The sequence below is a fragment of the Sinocyclocheilus grahami genome, unplaced genomic scaffold (genome assembly GCF_001515645.1).
Source record: "Sinocyclocheilus grahami isolate Dianchi unplaced genomic scaffold, SAMN03320097.WGS_v1.1 scaffold215.1, whole genome shotgun sequence".
Classification (NCBI taxonomy): Eukaryota; Metazoa; Chordata; class Actinopteri; order Cypriniformes; family Cyprinidae; genus Sinocyclocheilus; species Sinocyclocheilus grahami.
Genome location: NW_015505394.1, coordinates 364086 through 374983, shown reverse-complemented (window position 1 = coordinate 374983; position 10898 = coordinate 364086). Strand labels below are relative to the sequence as shown.

The 10898-nt window shown below is 35.7% G+C and overlaps 1 protein-coding gene across 2 annotated transcripts in view; it reads right to left on the bottom strand.

Moving 5' to 3' along the window:
• Nucleotides 1-8073, bottom strand: part of LOC107596116 (uncharacterized) — a 9842-nt gene extending 1769 nt beyond the window's left edge. Inside the window, exons 1-5 of one of the 2 annotated variants that reach the window (XM_016286744.1) lie at nt 7938-8073; nt 7734-7782; nt 3227-3433; nt 2914-3107; nt 652-2577 (exon numbers count right to left, since the gene is read on the bottom strand). In XM_016286744.1, coding sequence (XP_016142230.1) covers nt 2320-2577; nt 2914-3107; nt 3227-3433; nt 7734-7746 — 672 coding nt within the window. In that variant the 5' untranslated portion in view covers nt 7747-7782; nt 7938-8073 and the 3' untranslated portion in view covers nt 652-2319. Of the gene's footprint in view, nt 1-651; nt 2578-2667; nt 2687-2913; nt 3108-3226; nt 3434-3722; nt 3905-7733; nt 7783-7937 lie in introns of those variants that run through there. The other variant, XM_016286745.1, reaches the window with a different exon arrangement.
• Between the last annotated feature and the right edge of the window lie 2825 nt (nt 8074-10898).

Sequence of the window (10898 nt, the reverse complement as noted above, 5' to 3'; positions counted from 1 at the left end):
GGTGGTTCTTGATGCCTTGACCCCAGCCTCAGTCTATTCCTTGTGAAGTTCACTCAAATTCTTGAATCGATTTAGCTTGACAATCCTCATAAGGCAGCGGTTGGTTGTGCATCTTTTTCTTCCACACCTTTTCCTTCCACTCAACTTTCTGTTAACATACTTGGATACAGCACTCTGTGAACAGCCAGCTTCTTTGGCAATGAATGTTTGTGGCTTACCCTCCTTGTGAAGGGTGTCAATGATTGTCTTCTGGACAACTATCAGATCAGCAGTCTTCCCCATGATTGTGTAGCCTAGTGAACCAAACTGAGAGACCATTTTGAAGGCTCAGGAAACCTTTGCAGGTGTTTTGAGTTGATTATCTGATTGGCATGTCACCATATTCTAATTTGTTGAGATAGTGAATTGGTGGGTTTTTGTTAAATGTGAGCCAAAATCATCACAATTAAAAGAACCAAAGACTTAAACTACTTCAGACTGTGTGCATTGAATTTATTTAATTCACGAGTTTCACAATTTGAGTTGAATTACTGAAATAAATGAACTTTTCCACAACATTCTAATTTATTGAGATGCACCTGTATGTACACAAGTGAATTTTTTATTATTTTTAAAGATTTTAAAACAAACTTTATCACAAGAGGTATAGAATGAATCATGCAGGACAGCATTTGTACATGTTGGAACTTACAGTAAAATGTAATATTTTGCTGCATGTTTGAGTGGAGTGGCATAGCTGACATATGCTACAATTTTGCTAGTTTTCTCAATAGCGAGTTAGCCATTTCCCCTTCAGTCTTACTGTAGAACACAGTTGCACATTGGATCTGCTGAATGGAAATATTAACAATGCATGCACTGCAGAGTATAATAAATGAAATATCCCATTTTGTCAGAGGGAAAGTGTACAACAAAAACACAGAAACAGAAAGACATTAATCAGAATAAAAAACAAAACAATTATTGGATACACGAGTCTACTCGTGCTCCAGCATCCTCGCAATCCTACACAAGAAAAACAGTCTGGATAACAGATGGAAGGATTAATCTGCTGTAAAAACTTCATACATACAGGGTTGGACAAAATCGTGAAAAACAGATGTTGCGTTATCTTTTATTTATCTTTCCATTGTCTATACTCTTGTATATCAGTGTAGTATCACTTGTGTTCAGCAGTATTTAGTACAAGCTGTGGGTGAAATGAGTGACCTGTTAAAACTTCCAAAAAGGGCAAATCATGGGAGCCTGTTTAGCAGAAGCATCAGTAACCTTAACAGCCCAACATTTTGGTGTTTTATGAATAGTCTTTACGATCATGACTGCTTGCACAAAGCATGGCAAGACTTCATCCATGACTTTATCAGTGAAGAACATCAGTGTGCGAAAACCAAAAGTGAATGACATGGACAGTCACACACTAAGCACTGTGTCTAGACAACACAGAAGCACTGCAGCAAATTGACATCAAATTTAAAATTTCACCTTGAAGAAGAAAAAAAAAAAAGACCACAGGGAACTTTACAAAGCCAACATCCATGAAAGAACTCCAAATGCTAAAACGTTCTTCACAGACACCATGCTAAAATGCAAACAATGTGGTGTCATGATCATAAAACCTGGGAGGGTGGAGCACCAAGATGAACTTCAACATCTGCCCTGACTTCAATCACCTGACTAATATTATCAAATCACTGTGGCCAGTTTTGGAGAGAACAGTGAGAAACAGATTCCCTGAAGCAATCGGCAGATGTTCTGATTCAGCTGAAGTCTATACAAATGTTGTATGAATATATTCCAAGAAGGCTGGAAGCTGTATTAAAGGCAAATGGTGGTAAAACACCTTAATAAAGAAATATTGCCTATTTCCTATGTATTCACATAATTTTGTCCAACCCCTGTAAGGTATGTAAAAGCTGTACTACAGAGCACCTCTGTAGAGCATCTATAACTTGAACATGACAAAGTGAGCCTGCAAAGGTTTTAATTGGTTATCAATATGCATACACTATAAAAAAAAAATTAGGGTTATTCACAAGTGACACTGGTAAGACCATGAAAATACGTGTAAAAAATGAAACAACTGATTCATTCACTATTTCCTGTCACGGTACGGTAAGAGAGCCCCATGGAAAAACAGGGTCTGGGTCCAAATACAGGTGAAACTAGATTTAATAAACAAAAACAGACAAAGCAAAACAGAAACAAAAACAACTCAACCAAGAACAGGACCGAGATACAAATGCGGCAACAGAAAGTTCTTGTATACACAACCTACAACAAGAAATGATAACTACCATTACAATTACAATTACAATTAATTCAGCCATGCAGAGTGATGAGTGAGAGGAGAATATATAGTCTGTGACAATGGGGAACAGCTGAGGGTGTAAAGAGTGACAGGTGAGTGGAGTCTGGGAAATGGAGTCCGGGAGGAAGTGCGATGGTGACCTCTGGTGGTGAGAGGGAGAAACACAGGGCCCGGACCCTGACATTTCTTTTCCCAGTGCATCTGAGCAGAATTTGAACTGGAAGTTTGTCAGGATTTGGTAGGGGATTCTTTTTGTTTACCACTTTTTTCTGAAGATAATTAAGTGTAAAAACAAAAACAGTTATCTACTATGACTTTTATGATATTATTAAGAATAATAAATTGACTCAGTAACTTACGTTCCTTCACCACTTTTTTCTGGTAAGAAAAAAATAGAAAGGTTGTTATTAGAATGTTTATCAAAAAATATGGTGTATTTAAGTTCTTGAATCTTAAAACTCACAAAAATTCTTACAAACACACACACACACACACACACACACACATACATTAGTGCAAGCCCCCGTATATAAACATGCATGTGAGGAAAAAGTTATACACTTGTAAAAAAAAAAAAAAAACATGCTCATGAAATTATAACGTACCATTAATTTCAGCCACTGTATAGCATCTTCAAAAGCTTTATCATTTCTTTTACATTTTAATAATCCTTTGTCCTCATAGAACAGACAGTCCACTGTAAGCGTATTATCCCTCTTCACAAATGTACTGCTGTTTGACACAACAGCATTAGGGTCAAATGTGTGATGAAGCACCACTATAATGACTGGCTTACTGTCTACAGAGTGTAAGAAAGAGAAGATGATTGTGAGATACCCAGTATACATATTATATGTTTCAGATTTATTTATTTTTATTAGGAATCTAATGCAATATCTTCTGTAAGCCATTTCTTACGTGTAATCTTACTGAGAGCAGCATCAATGTCAGTTCCAGTGCGAGAAACAACTGGGAAGAAAACTAGGTCAATATCACTGGGCTTCTTTTTCTTTTCCGCATTTTCCAACTTGATACCCCATGTCAATTTTATCTTAACCTTAAGACTTTTCTTGAACGTATTAGCGATGTCTTTGACACTGTGAGGTGTGTCGATGGAATATTTAACTGCAAAGAAAAAGCATATGAAAGATTTACAGGTTATGCCCAGTCAGTTGAGTTTAATAGCTTGAAACTTCTTCAGAATATTATTACAAATCATAAATTAAACTTGATAGGTAGCAAAATAGTCATATGACAGATAGTAAAGCTGTGAGACAACCTAAAATCATACTGATATGCACTTTAATCTATAATAATATCTAAATTCTACTTTCAATCAAACATAAACTGCTATGTTGAATGCTATTTTAGACCCTATTATAGGAGGCTCAAAATTCAGTCCTCATTTACTGACTTTCATGTTGTTCCACTTCAAACATCTTCTGTGGATCATAATAACCATCATTCACTTTCACTGTATTGGTAGGCCTACAATTCTGCCTGAAGACTTTTGCGCTTCACAGACGAAAGTAAGTCATACAAACCAGATTTATGTATGCATGTATGTATATATGACCTGCCCATTTAGGGTAAAGATTACGTTTATTAGGTTAAGATTGCGAATATGTATGGAAGTAAAATAATGCCATATGTCTTTGAAACAAAAAAAAATGAAAAAATAATGCATTGCATTAACAGTGCTTGCATTTTAATGCCTTGTATTTCCAGGGCTTGCATTTTTAGTTCCTGAAATCTAACATAGTTGTTTATTCAAGCTGTGAATATTTCAATTCAAAATATTTCACACACATTTTCATAATTAAAAATTCAATAATTCATATTCATCTTCCAGAATTCACTTCCAAAATGTTCAATCTATTTAAAAATACGATGTATAATATTCGACAGGCAAATTTCGGTCCATTTTATTTCACTTTACAAATTCGCTTCCACAGATTTAGTGGTTAAAATTCGGCAGAAAATTCGCCGTTGCACATCCGGGATCTGCAGGAATAGCAGTAGAGCACCGATGAATGAGCTCCAGCTGCTGTCAGTCGCTCACCAGCAGGTGGCGCAAGCGGCTGTTGATGAAGACCAAAGCAACAGGTGGCTTAAGTCATTCATTCACAAAAACTGATCTGCAGGAATGGAGCAAGCGCCAAGTAGAAGTTTTGATTATTGGGGCCAGTATAAACATGTGGAAATGCTGATTGTGTGTGTGTTTAATACAGCATCGTTGTTGTATTAAACATCGCTGTTTCCCGTAGCCTACATGTAAGCAGCGTTTGTAGCTCCCCGATTTACGAAATGTTGGACTCTTCAACTGATGATTCACAATGAGCTTTATTAAAGATCCGTCACCGTAGATTTGTAGTAATCTCCGTTTAAAAGCCATAAGACACCATGAATCACCGTAAGAGCTTTGTATAAAAAAAAAAAACAAACAAAACATAATATAAATAAACCCTGAAACAAACATCAAACACAACAACGATTTAACACACCTAACATCATACAAACAAATAACCATTACTACATAAAAGAAATCCAAAACAGTACAGATAACAAAGTCAATATTTTACCTTAGTCTCCATCCAAACCAGGAGCTAAATCCTTGAAGTTCTCTTTAACCGTATACCTTTGAATGAATCAACCATGTGTGTCTTAGCTGCACTCCTTACTAGAACGCTTTTAAGCACACCGTAATATCCGCTTACATGGAATGTCAAAATAAAAGACTTCGTTACCACAAAACTTATAAACTAATAAAAACCCCAGAATCCAACAATTAAACATAATACACATTCGAAAATGGACAACGTAATAAATCACTTAAAGAATATCAAAAAATTGGAAAACTAAATAGCATAAAAGGAAACACCCAAATCCTTAACAGCGTTCTCTACCACAAAGGAGATTATAATGCTGTTTTACCCAACGCTGAAGTACAGAACTAACATTACATCTAAGGAAGACATATATTGCTTTCGGTTGCTTAGTTTCTGTAGCTTTGTATCATGGCTTGTGTGCCGCAGTGCTGTAATACTGGGGATCCCCTCGCGTCACACTCCGGGATTCCTCAACAGTGAACTAATACAGTGATATAAGACCTCAGATCTCAGAATACACTTTATTGATGATTATGCGAACTATATACAGGCAAGCGAATGAGGTTGCGAAGAACGCAACCCGCTGCATTTTCTTTAAATTTCATTCCCTTTCCACTGATCTATAGAGTCGACAGTCCTACAGAGATATCAATACCACGATTAGTTTTAACAATATGCAACCACTTTATATCGACATTAAAAAAAGGAGTTCAAAACCGCCTAGGTTTATTGTTGCTGCAACTTTAAACCGAAGAAAGCATTGACGGCTATCGCACCCAAGGGACCGTCTGACAATTCCGCCGACTGGGTTAAAACGTCCAATGTATTTTAATAAAAAAAATTAAATAACACACTATCAAATTCTAAAGCTTGTATTGCTCATAGTGATTCTCTACAGGTGAGAATCTGCCAATACCTCCCTTCATATATGTACATGTACAGCAAGGGGGGTATTAGTAAAATTGTACCGATACTAAGCAGGGCTGTACAGTGCGACATATATACGAAAAAACTGGTCTGTGCGATGAATAAATTGACCACTGTAGCACGCATGCGATACAGTTTTGCATGTTCATAACACAGCCGCTTAATAGTGTGAAGTGATTTCTTGTGCTTGTTTGTGTGTGTGAGATTAATTATACTTGGTAGTTAGGGGTGTGCGATATGACGATTTTTGATCGTGGACGATTAAAATGTCTCCATGATCAGCTTTTGAAGAAATATCGTTGTATCGTGCTACAGCGCACATTCTATCAGCTGCAGACAGTTCTGGCTCCTCCCTCCGTCTCAATATATGTACAAGGCCACATGCATTCACATCAGTGTTAGCTCAGCGGTAGAGTTACTCTAACGGGACACTGCGCTTATGCGCAATCCCAAAACTACATTATTTCCATTTGCTTTAAAGGAATACCGGTTAAACATTTAATTCACGTGCTGTGCTTTTTCTGAGCGTGCACTCATGAAGCGCGCTCACACTGAGAGCCTGTCAAAAAGCGCCTGATTATTGGACTAAGTTGTCTTTCGCGTCTAATACTGTCAAAACACACAAGGTTTACATACAAACACAGCTGGTTATGTCTAAAATGAAAGTAAACAGTTGGGAGAGAAACGCGTGCCGCTCTTAAAGGGACAGTAGCAACTAAACATGCTGCCGACTGTCATTAAAGGGATAGTTCACCCAAAAAATATATTTACAAACTCACATTTTGTCTTAAATCTGTATTAATTTCTTTCTTGTGCTGAACACAAAAGAAGATATTTTGAAGAATGCGAGTAACCAAACAGTAGCTGGTCCACACTGACTTTTACAGTAGGAAAAAAATACCATGGAAGTCACTGTGGACCAGCAACTGCTTGGTTACCCACATTCTTCAAAAATAACTTTTATGTTCAACAGATGAAATAAACTAATTCAGGTTTAAAACAACTTAAGCAAATGATGGTATAAAAATGAAACACTATGACAGAATTGAAAGACAGATGACAGAATTTTCAGTTTTGGTTAACTATTCTTTTAATGTTAATAAAACAACAAAACAAAGAAAAAAAGTATAATTGGTGTATGTAGTGTATATAGTGTTTTATTTTAATATTTGTTCGTTCAATTTCTTGAATGTTACTGCTAAATACTGTACCTGAAAAATAAAGCACTGTTCGTTTTATTTGTATATTATGTGATTTGTAATGTATATCTTTCTTCTTATTTTATAATAACAAAGATAAAATGATGACAAAGATTTTTATCTTTGCTCACTTTGGCCTAAATGTCTGCCATTCTTTTTTATTTTATATTCTGTTAAGGTGTAAGAGGTGTTATGTTTCTGCACTCTTCCATTTTTAGCAAATTAAGTAAACTTAGTCTAAAAACAATTTTTGTGTTGGTTTGTATTTTTTGTGCTCTGTATGGAACATCAGTGCCTGTTTAAGTGATGAACTCCATGTGTTTGTTTTCAGACATGATAACAAACGTTTTATACTTGTGCTACAACTTTTTGGCCTGTGCTACAAAACTTTCAACCTCTGTAGCACCAGTGCTATGTGAAAAAAGTTAACGTACAGCCCTGCTAAGTCAGTCTAGTTACTAGGAATGTACTACAACCTTTGGAACATAAAAAAAACTACAGTAAAATTACAGTAATTTCTTAAGAATAATTATATACTGTATATACAGTGAGGAAGATATTGGCAAACTTTAAATTATTTAACATGCATTTTTGTTTCAAATACATATGGCATTATTTTACTTCCATAGAATAATGACTCACTGTAATAGAATGAACTATGTTTTGTAATTTAGCCGATGTCTGACTTACTCGATGGCATCATATGCTAATTCTGAAGTGGAGGGATGAAAAATATTCGCTGCAAATAGAACATAAGAGAGTAATTAAAACAAAACAGTTAGGCTACATAAAGTTGCTTGTAAAAGCCTGTGACAAGCGATCATCACGGGCTACGTAGCTACCTGTTTGTATTCAAATTATTATTGTCTGTAAATCTTGTTAAATTTATCTTACCTTGTTTGTCTTGTTAAATATTGCTATTTATAGAAATCTTGAAGGGCGAAATTTATGTTTGACCACCTTGAACGCTAAAAAAAAGTCTGGCATATGGGTTGAAATGGCAAAATGTGAAAGTGAAAGCAGCTTTTTAACCTACGTCACACATTTCAAAACTAACCAGATCGAGTCACGGGAGGAAAGCTGAAACAATAGGCTACATCTATTAGGGCTGGGTGATATGGGCAAAAAATAGCACGATAAAAATTTTCATATCAGTCTATATCGAGAATGATCACAATACATTTCAAATCTTTATTTTTTTCAAGTGTAAAAAAGCAGATTTTTGCTCCTAAGTAAAAGTTGTAGAAACTTGGGTTTATTCTTGAGGAATGAGGTTAGAGGTGCACAGATTTGGCTGAAGTTGGAGATCTGCGATACAAATTGGCAAAACCTAGGAAACGTTGGAGTTCCTTGATGGTGTATAGGTGAGGCCAATCTCCGACGGCTTGTACCTTCCTCTGGTCCATGTATGTTAATGCCATGATTGTCGATGATGTAACCGGTGTAGTGCCGAAATTTGCACCCTGCCAGATTATGCACCCCCTAGTATTGGTAGGTTTAGGGTTAGGTGTGGGGGTGGGGTTGGAATTTGGCAATCAGGTAGCGACTTCAACGAGGGGGTGCAGAATCTGGCAGGGGTGCAGAATTCGGCACAACACCGGCAGGTCGCAGCGCCACTTCCGGTGGGACATTCCACCGAATGGGTAACATTTCTGTCCCCAGGACATTAAAAGTATAACAATGCATGAAAATTAACTCTAAAATACATTTTATTATTAAGCAAAGTGTCTTCACATTTAGCTAACTGCAAAATTTTTAATGTATAATTAAAATCATTAATAAAAACTACCTAGAACACTAGAGAAATAGTAGTTGTTGCATGTCCCCACTCCCTACCTCTATAATGTACCATGAAATATTATAATTAAAATCCTTCAGAAATGTAATTTTTTTGTATTTATGTGTGACGTTATATCCAATCATTTCCTTTTTTTCAAAAGAAAAAAAAAATCCATAACATTTTTGATAAAATACACATTTTAGTCGTGTCCCCCGGGTTTACACTCAGTCCTGTTACCCTAACACATTCCCCCCTATGATCAACTTGGAACATTCCAAAATATATTTTTTTCAACAGGAAGTTGCATTATCCAGATCTTCTGAAGGCAATGGGGAGACCAAAGGTAAGTCCTCTCATTTTCTTTTCAATATATTTGATGATATTTCAACTGTGTCTGAGAGGGTCAATCTCAACATACTGCCCTGTTACCTAAATTATTTTTTGATGTTATTTGTTCATTTTAAAAATACACATTTTTAATAAATCACTAGAATTTGCTCAGTATCCTCATGCTATTTAGCATGTATTTGCTAATTCTATGCTAAGAACTCAGTCCTGTTACCTTCAGTCCTGTTACTCATATAAGCCATAACAGGACTGAGTAATAGTAAAAGGAGGGATTTGCATTCTCTGGTCCATTTATAGTGTGAATATTATGTAATATAAATCATATTATGTAATGTTATGTAAAGTAAATCATATTACAGCTTATGTAATATGATTTACTTGTTCTTTTTATGTTTTACAGTTACCATTACTTATATTGTAAATGTATCATATGTACCAGGTTTTTACCATACTTGCAGAGTGCGAATCCACCACAGAGAAGCCGCGAATTTATGATTGATGTATGATGGTGATCTATACCCTGGTGTCATCACAGATACAGGTGAAACACATGTTGAGGTCTGTTGCATGCAAAAGATTGGATTCAACAGGTTTTTCTGGCCAGCCCATGAAGACATCCTTTGGTACTTGTTTGAGGACATTGTGTGAATACTACATTCTCAATCTCTGTTTTCTCTGTTTCTCCCTCTTTCCATCTTGATTGTGATGAACTACATGGACATAACACATTCCTTCAGAATAAAAAACAGACAAAAAAAATAGTCCCGCACGCAGACCTCTAGCATGCCGTGCTGTTTTTTTTTTTAATGATGATGCAAAGTTCCCACAATTTTATTATTATTTTTTTTAATTTTTTTTTATAGGCCTACATTTTTATGTATCAGCTGCCAGAGTCATGCCAGGAGTCACTTGCATTTATGTGTGACTTCATATCCAATCAATGATTTCCTTTTTTTCAAAAGAAAAAAAAAATCCATAACATTTTTGATAAAATACACATTTTAGTCGTGTCCCCCGGGTTTACACTCAGTCCTGTTACCCTAACACATTCCCCCCTATGATCAACTTGGAACATTCCAAAATATATTTTTTTCAACAGGAAGTTGCATTATCCAGATCTTCTGAAGGCAATGGGGAGACCAAAGGTAAGTCCTCTCATTTTCTTTTCAATATATTTGATGATATTTCAACTGTGTCTGAGAGGGTCAATCTCAACATACTGCCCTGTTACCTAAATTATTTTTTGATGTTATTTGTTCATTTTAAAAATACACATTTTTAATAAATCACTAGAATTTGCTCAGTATCCTCATGCTATTTAGCATGTATTTGCTAATTCTATGCTAAGAACTCAGTCCTGTTACCTTCAGTCCTGTTACTCATATAAGCCATAACAGGACTGAGTAATAGTAAAAGGAGGGATTTGCATTCTCTGGTCCATTTATAGTGTGAATATTATGTAATATAAATCATATTATGTAATGTTATGTAAAGTAAATCATATTACAGCTTATGTAATATGATTTACTTGTTCTTTTTATGTTTTACAGTTACCATTACTTATATTGTAAATGTATCATATGTACCAGGTTTTTACCATACTTGCAGAGTGCGAATCCACCACAGAGAAGCAGTGAATTTATGATTGATGTATGATGGTGATCTATACCCTGGTGTCATCACAGATACAGGTGAAACACATGTTGAGGTCTGTTGCATGCAAGAGA